Source organism: Urocitellus parryii, chromosome 13 (genome assembly GCF_045843805.1).
Source record: "Urocitellus parryii isolate mUroPar1 chromosome 13, mUroPar1.hap1, whole genome shotgun sequence".
NCBI lineage: Eukaryota > Metazoa > Chordata > Mammalia > Rodentia > Sciuridae > Urocitellus > Urocitellus parryii.
In genome coordinates, this window is record NC_135543.1 from 8,671,218 (window position 1) to 8,698,183 (window position 26,966).

The following is a 26,966-nucleotide window of genomic DNA, read 5'->3' on the forward strand; positions in this document are numbered from 1 at the left end:
TGAAAGAATTTGTTTCATGTTTCTATATTTATCAATTTATTATCCCTACCCTTATGATACATTTGTAAAGTGAACAGAAACATAAAAATCAGAGATCTGCTTTTGTTTTTAGGTTTAAAGAAAATCGAAAAGATGACATTTGGCTTATAGATGTGAGTATGTAAATTTTATGTTAATTACCTGCCCCTACCATTTTAAAGACTCTTTTTTATTCTCTTTCACCCAAAGAAGGCAATATATAGTTAGTACTTATGTATCTTCTTAATTTGTTTTTGCAGATAGTATTGTTTTGGTTTTTCTGTTAAAATGAACGTTAGAGCTTTAAGGTTTAAGGGACTTATTTTATTGAAATTTTGGGGGTGAGAGTATTAAGATGGGAAGCTAGTACCCTATCTTATAATGCGGTAAATTTATAGATTATGTCTTTAGGAGATTATGATATGATTTTATTACAGAATGCACTCATTTCTTCTTGTTTTCCAAGATATTGAATATATTAATATCATTTAGTCACAGTCATACTTTCATCCTTTTTGTTTTTTGGATTCTGGGGATTAAACTCAGGGGTACTCAACTACTGAGCCACATCCCCAGCCCTATTTTGTATTTTATTTCGAGACAGGATCTCACTGAGTTGCTTAGTGCCTTGCTTTGCCTGGGGCTGATTTTGAACTTGGAATTCTGCCTCAGTCTCCTGAGATGCTGGGATTACAGGTGTACGCCACCATGCTCAGCCGTACTTTGATCTTAATAGTGAACAAAATTAAAATTTAGCATCCTTTCCTCACTTTCTAGTTTGGAATAAATTTTAACCTCGTGACATAGAAGATTTGTTTTAACATTGCCTCAGCAAAAGTAGAGTAGCCGCAAAAGAAATGAAATAAAGATGGTAGAGTTGGGGATTATTGAAGCTATGTGATGGGATATGAGAGTCCACTGTTCAGTTTTTGTCCTTTTGTATATTTTAACATTCCCATGGTAAAACTTTAAAAAGAAATATTACTTTATGAAAATGCAATAAGCAGTTTGTTAGCTTGGGTTCTAAGTATTACCCCCACCATTTGCTGATTCTGGTCTGTGATTTTAGTTTTATCAGTTAGATTTGTCACAACTGCTACTACTGCTGTGTGACACAGGGAAGTTTTCTTAAGGCTTCTAAGCTTTGAATTCCAATGCTAAGCCAATTGTCTTAATGGTCTCCTGTATCTTGCCAGTAGATAAAATAAACTCAGCAAAGGCACTCACTTTGTTGGGATTTTTGTAATAAAAATAGATTGTTTGTCATTAACATTTGGATGTGTACATGGTATGACATATGCATTTTTATTTACTGGTTTCTTTCTTTTTTTTTTTTTTGAAGAACATGGATACATTCACTTGGAAGCAAAGACATTTTATTAAAATTCATATATCTGTTTTAAATAGGTATCAATAATCTATTAAAATGAACTTAAGTTAGTATTATATTTGAGGTATGACTTAGGAGTTAGCCTATCTAGATTTCTGTGTGTGTTTTATATTTTGCTGCATAACCATTTAGGAAATATATTTAAACATTTAGTTCCAAATAGATTATTAGCAATTATCTAATCAAAGAGATTCTTTAAATATTAAGTTTGATAGTTACAGTAGTACAACATTTTTAGTGATTTTTTTTTCCCCCTTTGGGTAGTTTTATGCACCATGGTGTGGCCATTGTAAAAAACTGGAACCAATTTGGAATGAAGTTGGCCTTGAGATGAAAAGCATTGGTTCTCCAGTTAAAGTTGGAAAGATGGATGCTACTTCCTATTCTAGTAAGTCTTGATGTAGTTTATTATTTTACTTTTCTCATATAAAGAAAATGTTTTAATTATATGCAGCAGTATTCAAGGTGGAAGAAAACATAATTTTCTGCTCTTGTAAAATTATCTTAGTTTAAGACTATACTTTATAAATTAAATGAATTAGCCATTGAGTAGTTACTATACAACCTGTGATAGTCTTAGGCCTAACATAAACGTACAAGCCATTGTGTATTCGTATTCGAACCCAACTTAGGTACTTAGTTTACATGAGGCAACTATAGAAAGTTGAATGTTTCATTGTTGATATAAGTGAATGATAGTTTATTGTCTGAGTAGATAGATGGTATGGTAGAGAAGTACATAAGAACTTAAAGATGAATTAGGATGAATATGAGAATCAGGAAGGTATTCGTGCTGAAAAGAATATAAGAACAAAAATCAGAACTGAAAATGAGTTTAATGAGTATGTACACAAAATAAAATGAAGTAGAACAGATCTGTCCTCCTGTTTGTTTTGTAAATAGAATTATTGGAACATGGCTACACTTTTTTATTTACAGTTGTTTAGACAGTGTTGATGCACCAGTGTCAAAATTCAGTAGATATGATGAAAACTACATGTTCCCCAAAACCTAAAATATTTATTATCTAATCCATTATAGAAAAAAGTGCTCTCTTAAAGGATTTAGGCAAAGAAAAAATTGAGTTTAGAGAAGTATGAATTATCATGGAAATTTAAAAAGAGCATGACTCTAGAAGTAAGCCTGGCTTTGCCTGCTACTACTGCTGTGTGACCACAGGGAAGGTTTCTTAAGGCTTCTAAGCTTTGAATTCCATATTGGTACATAATTAATTGTAATGCAGCTTTTATTGGTTATTCTGAAGCTTGAATGATGTTGTGTTTGCAAAATCCATTGTATGTTATAAATATATATTTCCTTTTCTTTTAGCTGAAAAAGAATGTTGAACTGTGTAATATGTATTTCTTTTTAGGAAATCAACTGCACATTTTGGATCATACCTATGTTTTAATTTCAAGTTTCTCATGTTCTACTTTTGTGGTTTCGGGAAAATACTTAAAATACTTAGTTTCCATGTCTGTAAGGGACAGTGATATTTTCAAGGTTGTGAAGATTTTATTACTGTTTTATGTTCAGAACCCCCTATTGCAATAGCATATATACAGTGGTAAAGGATGATTTCAGATTGTTAGAACCTTCCAGGGCAGAATGTTTTGCATTTTATTAGTTGTCCTTAAGGAAGTTATACACATTTTTGAGAAGACAAATTATTTGATAGAATTTTTTTGGCAGCAACTTGTAAATGAAAAAGAAGAGCAGGTGGAGACAAGAAAATCACGTGAGTGAATTTTTTTATGTGTCCTGGTGTGGGTCACTAGGAGCTTAGGCCAGGGTAGAAGCAGTAAAGTGAAGAAGGAATTCTTATATCATGTTCAAGGCTGAAGTAGCAGATGAGATAGTTTGACAGTGCTTCATTATATTCACTCACCTGTAATACTACTGTCATGTGGAAAAGAATGAAAACTTTGATTTTGTGTGCATTTTCAACCTCAACTGAATTGGAGCCATTGCTTCATTCATGTTTCTGACTCGAGGAACTAGAGTTCATTTGCGTGCTTAGAGCTGGAGTTACTGATCACACATCAGTTTTTGCAACTTTGAAAAAAGACATTGTCAAAGGGAGAAAATAATATTCTTGAGTTGCTATTTCTTGAAATAAACTTTTAAATAAACTTTTAACTTCATGTGTAACTACTGAAGGAATCCCTTTATAAGGCATTCCTTCAGTAGTTACACATGAAATAGGTTCTTATGTCTTGATTAGAAATGTATACACATTGATCATAGATGCAGTCCTTCATTAGTTCACTCAATTATTATTTCTTAACTACTGTTTATAAACCACCAAGTCTCCAAAGATTAAAAAAAGACTCAAACACATCCTGCCTGTTTTGGAAATGCTTATAATACAGCCTTATAGAGGTAGAAAGATAAACAAAGCAGTAAGTGTAAAAAAGTCATAAAAACTGTAAATTCTTATGATCACATGAATCATTGAGTGGAGTAATAATGTATAAAGCAAAGTGGAAATATAAAAAAAATAGTCATTGACAAAGTAGTTCATATAAGTTAGTAAAAATTTTTATGGTAAACTGGTCATGTGATGTTTCAGTGATAGTTAACAATTTACATTGTCACAATTCATTATAATATCTAATTCATCAATGTACTATTTATTAAGTGTTTCTGTGTGCCATTATTACATTGGAACTCTGATTAGGGGCAAAATAGATATTCAAGGGCTGGGTATGTAGCTCAATGTTATAGCACTTGCCTAGTATGCAAAAGGTCCTAGTTTTCATCCCTAGCACTACCAAAAAAAAAAAAAAAAAAAAGCCCATGCATTTCTCCTGAGTAACTTAGAGAAGTATTTTAAATGCTGCGATTAAAAATCAGTATTTTTTTCTGCATCTTCAGAATATAATGTGTATATAAGTCAAGAGTATCCACACACAAACACACTGTATACATATATATACTATATGTTGTTTTTGAATTTTAATTTAAAAATGGGACTGGGACTTTTTTTGTTTTTCATAAACCAGAGATTTGGTTTTTGCCTATAATTTCATGAGTGTTGCAGATTTTATTCCTTATGTCTTGATTAGAAATCATCTTCACATCATATTACATGTTATATTGGATTAATGGGGAGGAAAATCCACTATAGAGATTGCTTTGAAGGAAATATACATACAACACATTATCTCACACAAGCCACCTAGCTTTGGGAAAAAGGAAAAGAGGAACTGATATATACTGAGGCCACTATCTGCCAGGTTTTGGGATAGGTGTTTTTTATATACCACCCCAGCTTGCACCTCAACCTACATAATGATGTGTTCTTGTGAATACTTGTGGCTCATTGAATAATTGAAACATGGTTTATTCAAAAAAGTCATTCCTTTGTAAGAAAGTTACTGAGTCACATTCATTAAATACCACGTATTTGGGGCAAGACAGGAACATTCTAGGTGTTGGTAATTTGTTAGTGAGCAAAATGAACAAAAATTTCTGCTCTTGTAGAGCTTGCATTTTTATGGAGAGAGACAAAAATAATCAATATAAACATGAGTGAATATTCAGTATTTCATGTTAGTCATGGATGCTTTTTCCTGTTGTAGACAGAAAGAAATTTTATCTTCCTAGTATTTAAAAAAAGTTGATAAATATTCAGAACCACTGTGGAGACATTACAAATACATTTTTGGCTTATACTTTCCAATGTTTCTTTAAATACTCTAAGGCAGTTCAAATTTAGGCATTTTGGTGGAATTTAGAGTTAAATAGACAAAGAAATTGAATCTGTTGGGATTATTCTATCTTAACTATAGAATGTTAATGATTTGGCTATTTTACTAATACCTCTTCCATCCGCACAACCCACTTCTGTTTCTCGGCCTGTAGTCTGTAGACTTATGACATGCATTAGGATGACATGGGAATTCATTGTCAGTTCAGGATCCTGAGGCCTACACCACTGTACCAAATGGAAATCTTTCAGATTTGGTCAAGAAAGTATATTTTGAACATGTACTTCAAGTGATTTTGCTGCACACGTAAGTTGAAGAACCACAAAGAAGAATATTAATTTGATTAATAGATAGTTACAGGACTTTGTTTCAGAGTGAGGTAGGATTATTCAAAGTGATCATGTGCAGCAAAAGTCTCTAAGATTCTTTGATGATATCTTATTTCTTATTCATCTCTTTGTAGTGGTTGAAAGCAAATGCCATCAAACTCAATCCAACATATCTGTTTGTAGAACTTTTGAAGTGGAGAAATTTGAACTGTATGTTTATTCAGTTCTCTGTGTTTAGAATTGTACCAGAAACTTCTTGATGCATGGTTTTGTTTTCTTTTTTTTGGTACTAGGGGTTGAACCTAAGGTTGCTTTACTATTAAGCTACAACCCCAGTCCTCTTTACTTTTTATTTTTGAGACAGAGTCTTTCTAAGTTGCTGAGGGTCTCCCTGAGTTGCTGAAGCTGGATTCAGACTTGTGATCCACCTGCTTCAGCCTCCCTAGTTGCTGGGATCCCAGGTGTATACTACTATATTAATCCCTTCATGCACAGTAACTAATATCAAATTTAATAAAAAAGCTGTATGTGATCACTGTAAATTCAGATACATATTTTAGCCTTTCTTTTTTGTATGTATTCCTTCAAGAATAAATATTGGAAGTTTCTCATTCGGTAGTTAAATTGTGATATTGTGCGCCCTGTAGTGGGATGCTGATTTTATGTGGAACCAATGGAATTATGTTTAGTCTCTAGATATGGTTGTATGAAAAAGATCATAGTTTACCTCTCTTGATGCCTAAACATGCAGTGGTGTTTGAACAATAAAATTCTTACTCTGACTTCATGTTTACAGATTATATTTATAAATTAATTTTACTTTCTAGATTGTAAGCTCTGTTTGATCAGTGATTACATTTCAAGTTTTCTAACCTTGTATTATCAACATTTGGGGCCAGATAATTCTGGGGTCTGTTTTTGGGGGGAGGGGTCCAGAGGTTCTGTGCATTGTAGGAATTTTTTTTTTAGCATTGTTTCTTGCCTCTACCCACTAGATACTAGTATACCACCTCCTCACTGCCCACTGGCATCACCACATTGTGTCAATGAAAAATGTCTCCATTTGATTGACAATCACTATTGTCTTTTATGTCCTTTTCATGTTGGATATATAGTGATACTTAGAGAGTACTAAGACAGATAGTATTTTTCAGCTGAAATAGAGATTGAGAGTTTGAGGCTAACTCCTCACTACATCCTCCCACCTCCAGTTTATAGGTTAAGTAGCATGGTAACTAAGTGGCATGAGAATAATTATACATACCAGAATTTGAGATAGAATTATGCCCAGAATTCAAGATTACCATGATTCATATCTTTACCTGTCTCTGCCATCAAATTATTATAATTTCAAGAAGCCAGGAATAAAAGATTGCTTCATATTTAATCTCATTTTAGAAATATTTAAAAATATTTAAAATTATACAACTTCAGAGGAAGTTATTCATTTTATAAACAGGATCTTCTGTTTCTAAAGAAATCAATATTATTATTCTTTAATATAAAATGTAGAGAATGAAAACTTAGACCGAGTCTCAATTGCAACCTTGCTTCCTAATTTGTTGTTTTCAAACAAGTTACCACATTTTCAAAAGTTTTCTTTAATTTGAATTTGCAGTATTTTTTCCCTCCAAACAAAAATGTTTCAAAGTTCAGTGGAAGGATATTAAAACCTGTTAAAATTTGTACATATTAGTATTATAATATTATTTACACGTTGATGTATCAGCAGATAGTTACTAACAGTGAGGTCAAGAACAAGAGTAGGAAGGAAATGGCTCTAACATTTAAGGATCATTTATGTGCCAGACTCTGTGTTAGACACTTTTCTACATATTTTCACATTTAAAAATTCTACCTGTAGTCCTGAAAGGTGAGTTGTATCTTAAGAAGTAGTATCTTCTGAAGCAGAATCAGAGAAGTTGAGTCATCCAGCATTGCACTCGATAATAAATGGAGCAGAATCTTAACCTGGGTCATTGTACGTCTGCAACCTAGCCTTTGCTTGTGTGCTTTTTATTATGTTGTCATTCCCCTCTAGGGGAAGCTAAGGACAGTCATTGTCAATTGAAATTCTATCAGACGTGAAGATCAAGGAGGCAAGGGGCTTTTAGGATAGGTGATATGAAAACTTCTAGATATGAAAACTGAGGTCAAAGAGATTGATAGAGTTCAGTGTGGAGCAAGGATTTTTGCTCTGAAACCTGTTAAAGAGATTCACCTCATGCTGTGAGATACCATCACTATTTTGGCAGTGTGTACTTTGTTTTCTTTATTGGATTTGTACATAAATAACTTAAAACAATTTGTGTGGATTGATTAATTAGTAGGATATAACTCCCTCTTCCAATCAGTTATATTCTCATGTTTTGGCAGATTTTAATCAATTTTTAGGTGAAGATGATATAGGCTTATATTTATTTGCCTCCGTAATTTGGGAAGGACAGGGTTTACTCATGTAATCTCTCCCAAATCAGTGTTTTTGCCGTCTTGGTAGTCACAATCATATTTAGTTAGAATACACTTTACAGAATTAAGTTTTAAGTTAGAGATGGGCACAAATTGTGTAGTTGCTCAAAGTTCACGTGGATATTCAGAGACAGGACCTCCAAAACTTGAATTTTCATTAGCTTTGCTGTTTATGGTACCTCTTATGAACATAGGTGGTGTTCATTGTCCAGACTGTTATGGTCACCTCCCTCCTTGTGCCTCGGGAAGAACTCTAAGGTGATAAGGGAAGGCAGAGAGATTGGGGTGTTATTTTGCTACAGATTTTCCTTGTTATTCTGAATTGGTGACATATAATAAGAAACTGGACATGAAGTGAGTGTTAACTGGAGCTCAGTGCTGAGAGCCATGGCCGAGCAGTTTCCTTCTCCCCAACTGCAGTACACATATACTTGCATATACTGGAAATAGAGGAGATGACAAAGGGAGAACTTTGGGGGTAAACATGGTACACTCTGCACAAACACTAGTATAGCTTTGCAAATGTTTTATATTGTGTAATGTCCACTGAGAATATTTATTCTCTCCTTGTTGCCCTGAGTATAGTATTAATTTGATGAATGTTTTTTATACTTCTGAAAGTCCTAATTCTCTATTGGCATTTACTTGGTTGTGTTTTTATTTCTTCTTTTGTCTCAAAAGATGCCATTGGAGCAAATCCTTCTCATTTTAATCACTTGTGAGGATTTCAGAATAATCATTTGAGTTTATTGGAATTATTCTAGGTTATTACAGAAGCAGAAACTTACAAAATATAAACTTGCGTTTCAATCATATATTTACTGCAGTTAATTACAATTAGTGGTTTTAAATTAAATGTAGTAAACAATAAAGGAAGAGATGGGTCTTTTTTTTTTTTTTTCTAGAAAAATGAGTTAGATCTAGGAAGAAATGCTTGTCCTGGAAATAAAGTCAAAAGAAAAGTACCTGAGTACTTTAAAATATTAATAATAATAATAACCAGAATGTCTTTTAGAATGATTACTCTGGAGATAAATTTTGAACTATTCTTTTGGCATTTTTTATTTTATCAGAATATTTATTTCCTGCCATGGATTGGATTGTTAAGTAATTGATTTCAATGAGAATGTCATGTTTTTTATTTTTCTATGTGAGTTTCTTTTTAGCAATCAATTGCAACATATCTGCAAGGGCTTATATAAATATATATATATATATATTTTAAGTAAAAGACTCATTGTTATCTAGTTTCTTAAATAAAATATTTAGAATTATTTATTCTTTTTCTTATTAAGGCCTTGCTTCAGAGTTTGGAGTTCGAGGTTATCCAACAATTAAGCTGTAAGTTAAGTGTTGTATGTTTATATGTGTATCTTTTATTAGTTCACTCTGCTTACGTTTTAGTACGTTCATTTCTAGTAAAATTTCACTGGCGGATTGAGGATTGGGTTCAGCTGCCTTTTTTTTAAGATAAAATTTGTATTCAAAGGAGAGGAATGCTCTTCATTTTTAAGTCAATACATTGTTTATGGCTGATTCAATAAGTGTGTTTTGAGTGCTTTCTGTGTGACATGTCCTGGGCAAGACATGATATACAGTCATAAATTATGAAATGTCTCTTATTCTTGAGATGCTCAAGTATGTATTCTGCTTTCTCTCTGTAAATCCTGTCTCCTAACAGATTTAATGATTGTATGATCAAATTTACTTCATTAGGGATAAAAGACATGAAGGGAATCAAAATTGATGGTCATTAAGTTTAATTTGTAGGTAATTGATCAAGTCTAACAGAGTGTACAAATTGGAAGAAATGGTGTGATAATTCTAAAGAACTTTTATTTAATTTCTCAGGATATTCATTGCCCTTATGTTGGTAATGTGGATAGGTGAGGAATTGTTTTAAAAGTTATTTTTATAATGAAAGTTTTTTTTCAGTATTTTAAAATCTCAAATATCAAAATTTGAGTAACTTAAATTCATTATATATTTGGTATTGTGTTGATTTCTTTCTTTCACCTTTTCAAAATGTTTGCTAAGCCTCTTTTACTTTTTGAGTTTAATTTTCCTTTCTTTTGTGTTTAATTATAGGTGTTCTGTTATACTTCCTAATTTTCTTTTTGGTAATTTCTGTTAATTAGACACACATCAGCAGGCTTTTGAAGAATTATCTAAATTTTTAGAAAAATAATTGTATATAATTTTTATGGTAGATATTAGAGCATATAAATAACTATGATATTTGTTGTTTAAATTTGAATGGCTTTACTAAAATACTCTTAATTTCCTCCTTTTGACAGATAAGATAGAATCATAGTGCTTTGAAGCTCTTGACCATGAATATGTAGATTACTCACTTTTCATAAGGCATAGGCTCAGTGTAATACAGAGTCAAATATTTTGTATAATTTATTAGAATGCAGCCTTTTCCTATATATTTTGAGTTGCTGATCCTCTGAAGCCAGTTGCCTGCTATATTTTACATAACTATACTACTTGTAAAAGTCTTCTGCAATTACTATTTCATGTACTTTAAGTTTATGCTATAATAGTTATTAACATTAACTATTAAAATTTAAAATAATTCATGTTTTTTATTTTTTTACTTAAGATTAAAGGGGAACTTGGCATATAATTACAGAGGACCACGTACAAAAGATGATATTATTGAATTTGCTCACAGAGTATCTGGGTAAGTTCTTATCAGGAAAAACCTGTATTTAACACTAACAAATTCCTTTGTGTATAGAAGAAATTTTCTAAAGTGAATTTTAATATATTTTCAAACTTTGCATTACTTACCAGGCAGTCCTCCCTCATTCATGGGTGGTACATCCCAGAACCCCCAGCAAATTCTTGAAACTGTATGTAGTACCACACCCTGTATATGCTGTGTTTTTTCTAACATATCCTTACCTGTGATAAAGTTTAATTTATAAAATAAGCACAGCAAAAGATTAAATCAAACAGCAATTCTAGAAATATACTGTAATGATGGTTATGTGAATGTAGTGTCTTCTTTTTGTCAATATCTTATTCTACTTTTACCTTTTCACTTAAAGCAAATTCTATAGGCTTATCTCTGGTATCCAAATTTCCAGCATCACTACACTTGCACATTGAAGCCATTATCAAGTAAATTAAGAATTATTTGAACACAATCACTGTGGTACTTTCACAGTCCATCTGACAATGAAAAGGGCCGCTAAGTGACTAATATGCAAGTAGTCTATATAGTATCCACATGCTGGAAAAAGGGATAACTCACACCCTAGACGGGGTGAAGTGGGATGGTGTGAGATTTCACCACACTAATTAGAATGGTGCACAACTCAAAATTGTTTATGCTGAAATTTTCTTACAACCTAATTATTGATTTGAAAGTGATATTTTTTTTAAAAAAAATCTATCTTGCTTAGGAATAATAATTTAATGTGATTGTCTATGGTTGTAATTATTTAATGTGATTATGTGGAACCTCTTGAAGAGAACATTTATCAAGCTAGGTTAATAAACATTGACTTTAAAGCATTTGAGCTTGACTGGATATATTGATATTCCTAATAGCTTTATTAGAATAAGATTGATTTTATTATGATATTTTATTATGATACTGTCTCAAATTATTTGAGAAAATTCACAAAATTTGAATATTTTTATAGAAGTTTAGGATGCTTTCTGGTGTATTTATTGATTGATTGCATGTTTTATTTCCTTTCTTTGCTTTGTAAATAAATTTTGAAATAACTTTTATATGAAGGGAATGTTTTGAGGAATGGGCTTTACTCCCCCATGACTTATTAGTCTACAGGTTTTGACGGTTTTTAATGCTTTTTGGTTTAAGCTTAAGAATGGCTTCTGATGTAACTTGGGTTGACTTTCTTGCAACTGAAATTTCAGGAGTCAGTTCTGGAGTTGCATCACTTGCTAGTTAATTACTGAGCATTAGAATAGAGGTTGAGGGAAAGTGATGCAATGAATCTCAAGAATTGTGCATTTTGAAAATGTTTCCTTTTGCAAAGTGTTTTCTGTTCCTTTTATGAATTTTGTGGGGTGAAAGTCTGACAATATATACCATTTTAAAAAGATAATTCTTCTTTTAGTTATTTAATTACATTTATAGGTGATACGTTTTATAATAATTTTGATGTAATTCATTTCTGTTTGCTTTTGAAAAATACTAACAAAGCTGTAGAGTTCTGTTTTCTATCTACAAGGTTTTTATGCACTATAATGCATACTAGTTTATTTTTTCTGAAAATAAGTAATAATCTGTTCTGGGAACTTGTCAGGTTTTAACCTCTGTAGATTACTTAGAAACTAACATTTAAATTGACAGAATATTATATAAATATTTTTAAATGCCGTATACTCCTGGGATGGTATTTCACAGTATGTTTTGTGAATGTTCTTTTAAAAGGGGAAAAACATTCTCATGTGAATTGTTTTGTTTTTAACCAAGGGCTGTAAATAGATGATAATTCTGTTTTTGCCTATCAAAATGTTGGCAGTGGTGATATTCTCTGAAGAGATATATTTGAAACTTGTTTTCCAATTGGTAGGTTAAATTGTAGGTGTATATATATTGTCAATATGTGGAAATAATCATAGTCATGGGTTGAAGCTTTATTTGCTTTATGGATCTGGGGATAATGAATTAATATATTATTAAAGCTTTTTAACTGTAGACATGACCAGCCCTCATAAGTAGGAGTAGAGTAAATTATGTACTATCTTTAGTTCATACTTGTTTTGTTTTCACACAGAGCTCTAATTCGGCCACTACCAAGTCAGCAGATGTTTGAACATGTGCAGAAGAGACATCGTGTATTTTTTGTTTATATAGGTGGAGAATCACCTTTGAAAGTATGAAATTATTTCTTGATCTATAAAAACATACGATTATAATTAAATTTGCTTAATAGTTAAGTCTTAGTCAGAGCCTCAAAATTTACTCCGTTTTTACAGGAAATCTTTCAGTTCAATCTTAAGTATTTTTTGTAATAAAAACATTTTCTTGGATACCTTCTGTGGTGTTTGCTGCTCTCAACAGAAGTTGGTAACATCGGTAGATGCCACTTGCCTTAGTGTTTCTTTCATTACTGACCTGGTTATTTAAAATTAACATTGCTTTTTAGCATTGTACATCTTTAAGACTACAAATTGCAGTGTGAATATCAACTCTCTAAAGGCAAACGGCCGTTATTGTCTGAAGTTATTTTATGTGTATGTGTGCTCACACATATCTTCCTTATAATCATCACTGTCATTATTATACATTGTTAATCTAACTTAAATTAATATATTGAATCAAGTTTAAAATTAAATATCAAACAATCAAATATATTTGGAGGAGGATAAAAACACTTGGTTACAATTATCTTTTGCCCTAGAAACAACTCATTTCATTTGCTTGTATTTCATCTTTTCACTCAATGTGCTAGCAAATTGCAACACTACTACTTACTACATAAGGTAGCTCTGATTGTTTAATGAATAATAAATTTTCATCTTTTGATATTCTAAAAAGGCCTTTTTTTCCTCTTTATATTGTTACAGGAGAAATACATAGAAGCTGCTTCAGAATTGATTGTTTATTCATACTTCTTTTCTGCTTCAGAAGAGGTGGTTCCTGAGGTAACATTTAAAATTGTATTTTAATGACAGTTTTATTTTTTAATTTTACTTGATTTTATCTGATTTATTTATTGTGAGGCATAGAGTAAACATGTTTACTCTTTACTGCTGGTGACAGACTGCTTATTATTAATAAACAAATATCACCAGATTCATGAAACTTAGGAATTATTATTATAGTTTTTTTTTCCTTTTTAAATAACAAAGCTGGTAACAAATGATATCTCACACTCTAAGGTTGTTCATAAGTAGTTGTTCATAAGTAATAGATTAACTTGGGTCTGTGCACATGCTTGTGTGTTATATATGAAGTCTACTGTTTGGATCCTAAGATAGCAGTTCTCAGTAAACAAATCTATAAACAGGATCTCATAAATTCTGTAAAACAAAAAAGCAGCAGTATGATAGTTGGGACATAGGGGGGTGAGATAGTTGCTGTAAATTGGTTAATTAAGAAATGTTTATATGAGAAAAAATAGGTATAAAGGACTTAAGATGATGTGAAAGAGTCATGCAGAGATAATACAAATACCAAGATAAGAACATTCCCAGCATATCTGAGGAACCAAACAATAGTCCAAAGTGACTGTGGTGATGTGAAAGAGGAGATAGGAGTGAGCACTCACAGGTGATGAGGAACATGGTTGATGGAGAACATGGTTTGATACTCATTTTTTTTTAAATGTAGACTCTCTCTTTTTTAAAAGAAATATATATTTATATAAAAGAGCAGAATGCATTCCACTCTTATTACATATATAGAGATCAATTTTTCATATCTTTGGTTGTATACATAGTATACTCACACCAGTTTGTGTACTCATATCTGTACTTTGGATAATAATGACCATCACATTCCACCATCATTAATTACATCATGCCCCCTCCCTTCCCCTCCCACCCCTCTACTCTGTCTGGAGTTCGTCTATTCCTCCCATGCTCCCCCTCCCTATCCCACTATGAATCAGCTCCCTTATATCAAAGAAAACATTCGGCCACCCTGAACGCGCCCAATCTCCTCTGATGCTCATTTTAAGGACATCTGTGCTAAATGCAGACTGAATTGTAAATTGGATACATAGGAAAGAAAATCCAGGGAGGTCAGTTGAACTTTTGTAGTAATCTCCAGAGTTTGGGCTTGGGGGTTAGTAAAGAACTGGGGGAAGTGAAAGGATTGGTGTGTTTAGGAGGTAGAATTGTCAGGGCTTGATGTGGAGGTAAAAGGGTGGACTTAAGGTGAGCCCTGAGTGTTTGGTTGGAACACCACAGTCAGTGGTGGTGGTATTTATGAGCTTGGGGAATGTTGGGAAGAATGGTTGGGAAGTAGAATAGTGATAAAGAACTTGAAATTTTCTTTTTAATTTCATTTGGCATAACTTGTTAGGCATCTGATTTCAAGTGTTATAACAGTTGGATATAGAGGTCTAGAGATAAGTCAAGGCTGCATGAATAAACTTCATAGACAGGGGATGGAATATTTTAAAGAAACAAGTAGTCCCAGAACCCAAAGACAGCAAAGAAAAATGAGTAGAAATAACCAATGAAGTACGAAAACAAAGGAGTAAGTAATTGTGTCACCTGCTTAGGAAGTAATCAAGGTGAGGAAGTAACCACAGTGTCCACCTGGATGTGGTTGTTTTTGAGAGGAGTAATGGGGACAGATATTATATGGTGTCATTTGAGAGATCAATGGCAGATAAGAACATGGAGACCACAGTATGAAAATTTTTGCTTTGCAGGGTACCTGAGAAATTTGACAGTAACAAGGGAAACATGAAGGATATCAAAGGAGCTTTTTTTTTTAAACTAGTATAAGTTATCAAAATGTTGAAATATTTTTATTTTCACAAAGGTAAGTCATATTATACTTGTAAATATTTTTAAAATGTCTTAATGTTTAAATATTTTGATGTAAGAAGATTACAGACTTACCTAGAAGCTATGTTTAATGTTTCCTGCAATGTATATGCAGGTGTTTATGCTATAAATATGTACTCTGATCTGATTTTCAACTCCTTAGAGTACCGCAGGCAGGTTTTGGTCAATCTAAACTCACTTTTAGTTTATGTAGTTAGGTGTAATTCAAGTTATTTTGCAACATATTCTTTGTTTATACTTTTACTTTTGGCAGACAGGGGAAGATGGAATGGAAAAAGGGCCAACTTTGCCATCAGATCTCAAGTGTCTCAAAAGGTTACGTTTACGTATGGAATGCCAATATGTGATATAAAGCCTAAAATGAACTTGAACTAGAACTTCTAATTGTTTGTTATCTCCTAAGTCCAGTGGAACATTCTTTTTAATATTAGAGTGTTTGTGGTGAATCCTTATCTATAGAGTCTTCTTAGCACTTTCTCTTAGACACCAGGGCTCTGAGTAGGCACAGATAGCATCTGCTACATGAGCACACTTGGTTATTATGTATTACGGTTGATGTTGTTATTAGCTCTGACAACTAGTTTCTTTAAGCAGTTTTAAATTATTCCTGGAAATATCAGTCTTTGTCATCTCTTAGTTCTGAGTATCTAGTTGGCAAAGAGTGCTTGGGGAAATAATGGTTATTGCAAAATATTATAAGGAGTTTTACTCCAGTAGAGAGAAATCTAAAAAGGGCTAAGTCCATGATTTTTATAGTTCATCCATATTTTGAATATTAGTGTTTTGCCAGAGTTTTATTACCTTTACAGTTAGGATTTATGAAAATTCTAGTTGGTGTTGTAGGAGGATAAGAGGGGTGAATTAAGATAGTTTCTGACTTCAGAATACTTAAATGTGTATGGAGAAGAGTGACATGTAGACAGATGACTGCAGTATAAGATAGTGAGTTTAAAGGAGCACAGGGGAGAAAAGTAGATTGAAGTATGTGATCCTGGATAGGTACAAGTCTTCAGACTACTTTAGTCGTGTTCTAGGACAAACCATTGTCTTTGAAAGAGAGACATGCTGAATGTTGAAAAATTATTTCATACATCTGTGTGGGTCAGTTGACAAGAGCAGGTAATGGGGCATGTGGATTATAGAGCCCCACCTAAGAGCTTTACCACTGCCTGTAAGTAGGTGTTTTTAAAATTTATTTATTTTTTCTGGTGCTATATCATTTTTTTAGTGGTAATGTAACCAAATCATTGTATCTTATCTTCTCCTTCCCTTTATTTGTAATTACTTTCATTTTGCCATGCTCATAATAATTCTCAGTGGCTTTATCTTCTGATCTCATTCTGATTCTCTACTATAATTTTATTCCTTTAAAATTAGTACCATGTAGGTATAAGAAGCAATTACTTCCTGAATGAATTCATTATTATTGAGACTGTTGTAAATTGCTTATAAAACACTTTATAGTTTAAACATGCTCTCATTCATTATCTAATAGAACTCATAAGTGCCCTGTGGGGGGAAGTGGTCTGAATGTCCTTATCTCACAGAGGAGGAGGCAGATTCCTCTAGAAAAAGTGTTTGGCTCATTATCACACAACTGGTGAGTGGCTGGGAAGATCAACCCAGATGGGCTGATTGGCACTGTGCCCTTGCTGTTCTGCTGAGTGCTGTGATTCCCATGATGGTACCTTTAGGTCTGTTCTCAGTTTTAAGAATAAATCCATTGCTTTCAGCATTGTCAACTGGACAGTGTGCCAGTGTGTGTAAGGAAATTCAGACCCAATCTTTAGGTGAATCTTGGATTGATGCTACTTTTTTAACTTTGAAATGTTTTGATAACTAAATTCCTAACTTACCTTTCTCTTGGGAGGGCATGGTTTGTGTAAGCTTGTGCAATGCACACTTGGTGTCTTTCAATACTTGAAACCATAGCTATCAATTAAAATTTTTTAGTGATAAAAATTATTTACATTTCTGATGTTTTGCAGTATGTGACCCTAAAAGAGGTGCCCGCTGTGCTTGTTTTCAAAGATGAGAATTACTTTGTTTATGATGGTAAGTTCCAAAGTTTTAATCCATGCAGAACATTTTAAAATTATATGCTATATATTGTCTATTACAGGAGGTGTTGATAAGATTTTTTAATAGTTGAATGACTAATGTGTTTTTGCCCTTCAACTTTAGTTTTTCCATTTCTTATACTTTTATTCTGAATTTAGAATAAAAAAATTAAAAAACAGTAATTTTTGTCAAATTATATGACATTTTGAGAATTAAACCATATGCAATTTCTATACATTACTTTACAAAAATGTTCTGAATTAATTTTAGCCAATACCTAATATTTCAGATATATAAAAGATGAAATAATAAAACATCTTCCGTAGTAAAGCCTTCATAAATTCCTTTCCAGCTGCATCTCTCCCTCATCAGAGAAACTCATTCATTGAACAAATACTTGACCTGTTTTAAAAAGTATTATTTTGATGTCAGATGTACATTATAAAGAGAATGATATGATGAAATCCTGCATACTTATCAGCAAGGTCCCCCCCCCCCCAAGCACAGAACTAAAAAATGTAACTAAAGGAAAACCTAACCCTCTTTATATATTAAAAACAAACAAACAAACAAAAAACCCCAAGAGACATTTTATAAACTCCTGAAAAATAGTAGCTTCAACATTATTTAAAATAGCAACATAAAAAATGGTAAACTGAGTTGAATCCCCTAACATATATAATAAAATTCATAACCCATTTACTTGAAGCACTATACAAAAGCAGGAACAGAATCTCTAATATATGACAGTTAAAGACATCACATGATACAGAGAGAGTTAACTTTAGCCACTTTTTCTTTTTTTTTTCTTTTTTATTATTTATTTTAATTAGGTATATATGACAGCAGAATGCATTTTGATTCATTGTACACAATTGCAGCACAGCTTTTCATTTCTCTTGTATTTATCAAGAATACAGACAACAGTAAGTTTTGGTGAGGATGTGGGGAAAAAAGCACACTCATACATTGCTGGTGGGGCTGCAAATTGGTAGAACCAATCTGGAAAGCTGTATGGAGATTCCTTAGAATACTTAGAATGACCATCATTTGACCCAGCTATCCCACTTCTTGGTCTATACCCAAAGGACTTAAAATCAGCATACTATAGTAACACAGCTACATCAATGCTCATAGCTCAATTCACAGTAGCTAAACAGTGGAACCAACCTAGATGCCCTTCAGTAGATGAATGGATTAAGAAACTAGTATATATACACAATGAAATATTACTCAGCATTAAAATAGAATAAAATTATGGCATTTGCAGGTAAATGGATAGAGTTGGAGAATATCATGCTAAGCGAAGTAAGCCAATCGCAAATACCAAAGGCCAAATTTTTCTCTGATAATTGGATGCTGATTCATAATGGGGAGAGGGCATGGGAGAAATGGAGGAACTTTGGGCAAAGGGGAGGGGGGGTTTTGAAGGGGGATTAGGGAGGGTGAATGGTTAGGTACAGGAAAGATAGTGAAATGAGATGGACATCATTACCCAAGGTACATGTATGACCACACATGTGATGTGATGCTACATTGTGTACAGTCAGCAAGGTTTTTTACCACATTTACTTCAGCTGTTTTTGGTTTTTTTTTCCCCTTCTTGAAATATTTTAACGCAAATCCCAGTGTTATTTTATCACTTTGGTGCTTCACATACCAGTCTTTTAAAATGTGAGCCATATGTCTTAGATAGCCTCATGCTGTTAGAACAACTAGGATGATTATAATTCCCTAAAACCATCAATCCCTACCCCCATGGTTCCCAGACTGCTGAGTACTGTAGGTAGTGCACCTGACTACCTGGGACCCCAGGAGATAATTTAAATTTCAGGGGAAGGAGAAGAACAAGACATCTGTTGGACACTACATAACTGCTCCAAGGTGAAAGTAAATGCAGTCTTAGCAGCCGTCTCTGTTAAAGTTTAACAAAAAATTGAGTTTCTCATTCTCACTAGCCAGTGACTTGTGGCTACTGTGTTGGAGAGCACAAATATGGAGCATTCTGTTCACTACCAGAACATTGTAGAGTGTGGTTGTTTTTCTTGTTGAATTATACTATGGAACAGAAAGGAAACCAGAACTAGTTGAGAACAATAGACTTTGAATTTCTTAATTCAAATGTAACAGAAGAGTATCCAGTGAAAGAATGTTTTTAGTTAAAAGGAACATTTTCTTTTGATAGTCATATGAAAGTTGAGCATTTCTAATGTTAATTATCTTTAATTACAAGAACTGAATTTAGTTTCTTGTAGTAGAAGTGTATAGAGGGCATGCTATCTCTCTACTTAACCTGACGTTGTCCTTTTATCCTCAAAGTAATCTGTGAGGGAGTTAATATGGCAGATTGATTAATGTCCTAAAATTCAGGGCAGGTAACTGATAATGTTAGATGGTAGAGGCATGTACAATTGGATTTTTATGTGGAGTGTTCAGTCATTCATTAGAATGTTTATTAAATATCTATGTTAGACATCAAGCTTAAAAAGGAACTTAAGAGGAACTTGCATATATGAAAAGAGAGGGAGATAGTTTGTATCTGTTCTGTCTACTCTTTGATTATAGTTCTCCTTGTATAAGCATTTTCTGTATATCATTTATTAAAATAATCATTTAAGATTAATATTCTTAGTAATTTACAAATTGATTAAAGCATGAAGAGATTTTTTTCCCCCAAGTTAAAATGTGTAGTCATTGGGATCAATGTTGGTCACACAAATTTCTTACTCTCATCTTATATGAGTTTCTTAACAATGTAGAAAGCAACTTTGTTTCTTTGTTTTTTTTGGGTGGGAAGACATCAATTTAGATTTAGATTATTCTTTGAGTCTGCATAAGAAAGTACCCTCTTCTCATTTCTCTGTGTTTTCAGCTATGGAGACTTCTGTGCTTGAGACAGGATTAACGTGAGGTTTCTACATTTATAAAGGCCAAGCTTTTCTAACATGGAGTAGATGGTATTTAGAGCCTGCTTGGAGCCTTCAGATAGACCAGGGGTTATCCTTTAAATATTTATTTTAATAATTATTGATAATATGTTTAGAAGCATTGGGTTAAGGGTTTAGGAGGATGGTTTATTTTCTAATGAGTTTCCAGTTTATCACTTTGAGAAATCTGTACAAAATTTGCTTTTGACATAGAGTGAAGATTCTGGCCCAGAAAGCAACTTCTAGTTTTAGGTTTACTTTCCTGATTTGTAAGTCCAAATGCATAAATACTTTCAGATTTGCATTATACTACTTATTTTATATTTTGATTACTTGAAAATGTTTGTTTAGCAATGCAAGTGACATAAAGCATACCTTTCAAGAAGTCAGTATAATACAGTTTTCAGCCAGAATTATTGATAGGCTTTAAAAGATGTTTACAATTGGCTTTTTTTCATACAATTGTAATTACTTCAGAATTACTTGAATTATATTTTTAATCAGGATATAATATTTCTTTTGAATATTATCTTCTCTATCTGCTTTCCACAGGAAGAATTTGATGTTGGAAAAAAGCTGATATGCTCTAGTTTTATGTGTGTGTTTAAGTTGTACATGCAAAAAAGATTTCTAAACTAAGAAAAAATCATAAAGTAGAGATGAGCAAAAAAAATTGTAATAAAAATGCCATCTATCATACAAGTGAAGGATAACCATTTGGGAGTACATGCTTTTATTTATTTATTTATTTATTTATTGAGAGAGAGAGAAATTTTTAATATTTATTTTTTTGTTTTCGGTGGATACAACATCCTTTATTTTTACGTTTTTTTATGTGGTATTGAAGATCGAACCCAGCGCCTCGCATGCCAGGCGAGCGCGCTACCTCTTGAGCTACATGCCCAGTCCCTATGCTTTTATTTTGCCTTTGTTACTATCTTGTTTAACTTTGCAAAGTTAGTTATAATACTCATTCATTTATATTAAAATTTATTAAATTTTTAAAATTTATAAATCATCCTTCCCAGCATGTACCAATATGCACTTATTTTGATTTAGGGCATTTCAATTGTTTTTCTTACTTCAAATTATTTTTTGTTGTTTTAGTGATGTTATAAGTTGCTTTGTGCTTTAATCTTTTTATATATCTGATTGCTTGCTTACCATAAATTTCTAAAAGTACTATTTATGGATTTAAGATTATATTCTTTGTCAGATATTTTATATGTATTGTCAGATTAAAACATTGCAACTTTGTTAAACATATTGGTACTACAATTTAGTCACTTTGTTTTGTTTTTAAGAATATGAAGATGGTGACCTGTCAGGATGGATCAACAGGGAGAGGTTTCAGACTTACCTTACTATGGATGGCTTCCTCTTGTATGAACTTGGAGACACAGGTAACAAGCATATGTACAGCTCTTCATTACTCTTTGGGATTCCTTAATTGACTAAAATCGATTTCTAAAAGAAATGGATCATTATCTCCATTTCATGAAGTAAACTTGAATGTTCGCACTGCTTTTGAGAATAGAAACTTATTACCAAATATACTTGTGGGGGACAGGTCAAAGATTAGCTAAATACAGGGCTTACTAATCAAACTGATGACAGGAAGTCAAAAGGCCTGGATAGGAAGGGATTTGAAAAAGTTATCTACCAAGAGGCTATCCACAGGTTTTGTATAGGAGTTGAAGTAAAACTTATCAGAACCTTATTATAAGGTCTACTTGTACTTATGGTGGGTGGGGGAATGAATCAAACTGGCAATTTCTTAAAGTTACATGATTAAAAATGACAGACAAAGCAAATATGACATAAAAATGGAAGTTACAAGAAGTTAATTACATAGTTTTATAGATGCAAACTGCAAAACTTTTTTTTTAAAAAAAAAACTTTTTTTTTTTAAGTTTTAAGCAGGATCGTTTTGTAAATATACAGCAAATGAGAAATCATGGCTTCTCTTGCCATTTTTGTTTTAATTCACAATGTTAAGATTAAGCCTTCTGTAAATAGCCTAGTGTCTGGCACATTATTTGGCACTCAGTAATTGGTAAATTAACATGAAAAACTGTTCCTGTGTTTCTTGAATCTTTTTCGTACATGGGAAGATCCCATACATGTTGTAGACATTGTGAATAAAGGAAACTAATGAGGCATGTAAAAACTAAGAAGCACATGGTAAAAAAGCAAACACTGAATAGTAAGTGAAATATTTTAAGAATGGAAATAATCACTGTGAACTAATGTTTTCAGCAGAGTGTTAAAAGTATTCAAGATTGTGTGGACTTTAGAGATGTGTGTAAGCAACATTGGGGGCAATAGAAGCCATGTGTAGTGTGAGGAGGATGTTGAAAGACTATTAACTTAATCTTGCTTTGTATACCTGCTCAGAGCCACATAGTATCCCAGTGTTTTTGTGTATATAATCTCATTTTCCTCTCAGTGACTCTATAAAATAGATACTAATTTCTTGGAGTAAACTGAAGCTTGCTAAAGTTGTTACATAGCTAATACTTCAACTGAACCTTACCATTGCTCTCCCAGGGCTTGAATAGTGCCAAGAACATAATGTCCAGCACTGATGATTATATCATGCTAATCCTCCTAGAGCTTAATCACATACATTTGATTCATGTTCTATTTAAGATTAACATGAGACATTTAATTCTGTTTATTATTACTGGCAAATAGGCTACATAAAAACCATCTTACTGTTACATTCATTTTCTTTTTACTAACAACTATAACAATTCTTAGTAAACTTTTTACCAATTCACTTCTTATGGTTTCAGCTTTTAATAAAAAATTTATCTTAATCATTTTGTAGGTAGTGTGAAAACACAATTTGGGTATATAAATTGTTAATAGATTTACTATTAACATTTTGTGAGTGAGTGCTTGGAGAGAAATTATCACTTGAAGTTGACTAATTCACTGATTCTCTCTGATTCAAATGCATGTTATACTATAATGTTCTAGTTTAAGGAAGTTTAACATGTACGATAATTGTAATTAAATTTTAAAAACATTTTTTGCTATAATTCCTTATTCTCAATGAAAATGATAGTTTAAAAGTTCTTTAAAAAGAGTTATTGAACTTAGATATGTAATTCTTAATTTCAGGAAAGCTTGTGGCTATTGCAGTTATTGATGAGAAAAATGCATCAATTGAACATACCAGGTATAGTTGTCTTGAAATAGTTTTAAGCTTCTAATGTCATCTAATTCAGACTACATGTGGCTTTAAGTCAACTTGATACAGTAGTATTTTACTTTTGCTACTGCCCTTAAACAAGGTGGAAGATATTTGATACTTATATATATTTCAAGTGATGAATTGAAATATTTATGTATTTGTTCTACAGATTAAAGTCAATTATTCAGGAAGTTGCAAGAGAATACAAAGGCCACTTCAGTAGGTATGTGCTTACATTCTGGAAGATTTACTTATTTTTGTTTCATTTTATTTTGTAATATAGTAAAGCAAAAGTGGTAGTATAGTTTGAGCATCCCTAGTCTGAATATTGAAATGCTCTAAAATATAAGACTTTCTCAGCTCTGACATGTCACTTCAAATGGAAAATCTCACATTTGACTTCATTTGATGGGTAACAGTCAAAATGCAGGTGCACTTAACATATTGTGTCGCATTCCCTTCAAGCTGATTGAGGTGTGTATGAAATAAATGAATTTCATGTCTGGATTTGGGTTCTGCCTCCCATATATTTCATTATGTATATGTAAATTTTTCAAAATGATAAAAAAAAAATCTGAAGCATGACTGGTTGTGAACATTTCAGGTAAGGGTGCTCAGTCTGTATTCTGGACTTCCCAAGGTAAATCAGGGAACTGAAGTAAATGGTAGCTTGTAGCATTTCAGAGTTTTCTGGATCTTGAACTTGATTGATAGTGTGTCTTACAAGTTAGGAAAAGAATGCAGCCTTATTTATAATTTGTATCATACCTGCTTCCTTATAGTATTGAGACAGGTTTTATGGAAGGAAATAGATGCTCAGATATTCATAAATTTGAGGTTATGTTATGTGAGCTGTCAAAAGTTAGAACAAAACTATAAAGATAATTGTAACAAGAACTCAAAGAATAACAATATAAATATGTCATCAGAAATACTTTTGCTATTTGCCAAATCATTCTGTATGTTGCTGTCAAAAAAGACTGTGAGGGTCTGGAGTTGTGGCTCAGTGGTAGAGCATATGCCTAGCATGTGTGAGGCACTGGGTTCAAAAATAAAAATAAATAAAAATAAAGGTATTGTGTCCATCTACAACTAAAAAAAAATGTAAAAAGACAATGTGTATTTTTATATTATTTGATTTTTATTATCTTATTCCAAATCTAGTGAAAGGTTAGTAAGCCTACAAAATACACAGTAGGTTGTATCTTCTGAATGGTCCAGTTTTAGAGTAAATAGGTATTTTATCTTAAAACATATTTCTGTTAGACAGGATTTTATTTCCACACATCTAACCATTTATAAATGGAGATGTCTTAGAATTTGTTAGTGCTACTCATATATTTGTCTCAAAATCCAGTAGAAGTCAGATTTCCTATGTATGTATATTATGTGATTCATTCAGTAGATATTTACAGCTTATATACTTATCAAGCCCTGAAGCTATTTGTTGTATTGGTTGGCTTTTTAAATTTTTTTATTTTTTTTAAATATCATGCTCTTGGTTTTTGTTGTTATTTGTTAGGGATTTTCAGTTTGGCCACATGGATGGAAATGACTACATCAATACCTTGCTGATGGAGTGAGTAAAGTGCTGGGTGATTTTGCTATCACATCTTTAAATTTGTTTTTGAGAGATAGGTTTAACAGTTAAAAAAAAAAAAAAACTGTTGGTATATTCTGATGATAGCAGTCTTTCATTATTTTACTTTAGTTTCTAAATTCTGTGTATGAAACTTACTGTGTTTTAATATTGCTGTATACTAAAAATATTTGTCTCCCAGCTCAGTGTTATAATTCATACTATTCTGAAATGACATTATTCAGAAACTCTGATTTACATACTTTAACAAGTTCATTTTTAATAGGTAGTTATAACTATTAAATATAAAATTTTGAACATTCAAAAACTAACTGCAATTATACAAGAATTTATTTTAATAGATTAAAATAACTATGTAGGAAAAAATGTGATTTTATAATTATTTAACCTAGTATGTTTTTGTAACTATTTGATATTAACTCTCTCATTCTAATAAGGATTTGAGAGTAGTTTGCGAAACTATGTTGTGGACCAGATATAGAATACAATGAAATCAAGAGAATGAAAAAGCACAGTTTCTCTGTAGAGTATTTGAAATAGCTGACCCTAAATTTTTTAATACTCAAAGTGGAAAAACAGTTTTTTTTATGCTCTCCCATTGTTATAGGATACCTGTTGGTTTTAGGAAGTGTATGGTTGACCTCATCAACCTAAGAGAAGTTTATGAATGGGACACTCTGCAATAGAATTATATTTTCATGTCCCAGGATACAATTTGCCTTGTTGAGGGTTCCAAGTACACTTGAAAAATACATGTGTTCTGATGTTGTTGGGTAAAGTTCCTACACAGTGTGACAAAGGGAGAACAGAGAATTTGCAATCGACATATCATATATCATAATGTTTATCTTTACATTTAATCATGATTACTCAGCTCTCTGTTATATTATACATTAGAATGTTTTTCATATAATTTAACTTATATAATAAATTATATATTATTTCATATAATATAATTTAATTTCAAATTGATACACAATTTGAAATTATAGGTGAAGCTATTGATACAGCTTCCTTTTTCTATAATTATTGAGATATAAAAATTCCAGAATATTTGTTATCAATATGTTTAATGTTTATTTGATTTCTTTTTATGTTTTCAGTGAATTGAAAGTCCCAACTGTAGTTGTACTGAACACATCAAACCAACAATACTTTGTGCTAGATAGACAGATTTCAGATGCCAAAGACTTGATCGAGTTCATAAATAACATTTTGGATGGCTCAGTAGAAGTAAGTGGTTCAGTTCTCTTTCAGAGGAATGATAGGAGTAGAAGAGAAGCAAGTTGTTTTCATACTTCTGATTCTGAAAGGAATAGCAGGCCCTTGCTGAGGGGTGAGAGGGAACATTCTTCCATGTGATGGTCTCTCCTTTTATAGGCATTGTCACATTCTCTCAGACATAGAAGATCTTCTATGGAAGTAGCTAACAGGTGGGAATGCCCCCTTGGAGGGTAATTTGGAGACATTTGGGGTGCCACAGTGATGGGGGAGGTGATACTGGCTTTTAGAGTTGGCTCTGAATGCTCAGAGGTCCTATATTGTGTGAGGTAATCCCTGACTCTAAATACTGCTTAGTTCCAAAAGGACCATTGAATTAAGTTATGAGGATGAGTTTTCTAGGAAAATTTATGAAGAAGACTACAGTTTCTTAAGAGGTAAGGATATTCATTAAAAATCAAACCCCTGTGGAGAATTTCAGATATAATCTTATAAAATATATCTCAGAAATAAGTGAATAGATT

General features: G+C 32.3%; 1 protein-coding gene across 1 annotated transcript in view; it reads left to right on the forward strand.

Moving 5' to 3' along the window:
• Tmx3 (thioredoxin related transmembrane protein 3) overlaps nt 1-26,966 on the forward strand; it is a 35,988-nt gene that overhangs the window by 4,052 nt on the left and 4,970 nt on the right. The window contains exons 3-14 of the mRNA XM_026388675.2: nt 113-152; nt 1,673-1,796; nt 9,215-9,260; nt 10,528-10,608; nt 12,683-12,782; nt 13,476-13,553; nt 17,420-17,486; nt 21,724-21,822; nt 23,549-23,606; nt 23,791-23,844; nt 25,144-25,200; nt 26,325-26,454. Of these exons, the coding sequence (XP_026244460.1) occupies nt 113-152; nt 1,673-1,796; nt 9,215-9,260; nt 10,528-10,608; nt 12,683-12,782; nt 13,476-13,553; nt 17,420-17,486; nt 21,724-21,822; nt 23,549-23,606; nt 23,791-23,844; nt 25,144-25,200; nt 26,325-26,454 (934 nt within the window). The remainder of the gene's footprint in view (nt 1-112; nt 153-1,672; nt 1,797-9,214; nt 9,261-10,527; nt 10,609-12,682; nt 12,783-13,475; nt 13,554-17,419; nt 17,487-21,723; nt 21,823-23,548; nt 23,607-23,790; nt 23,845-25,143; nt 25,201-26,324; nt 26,455-26,966) is intronic.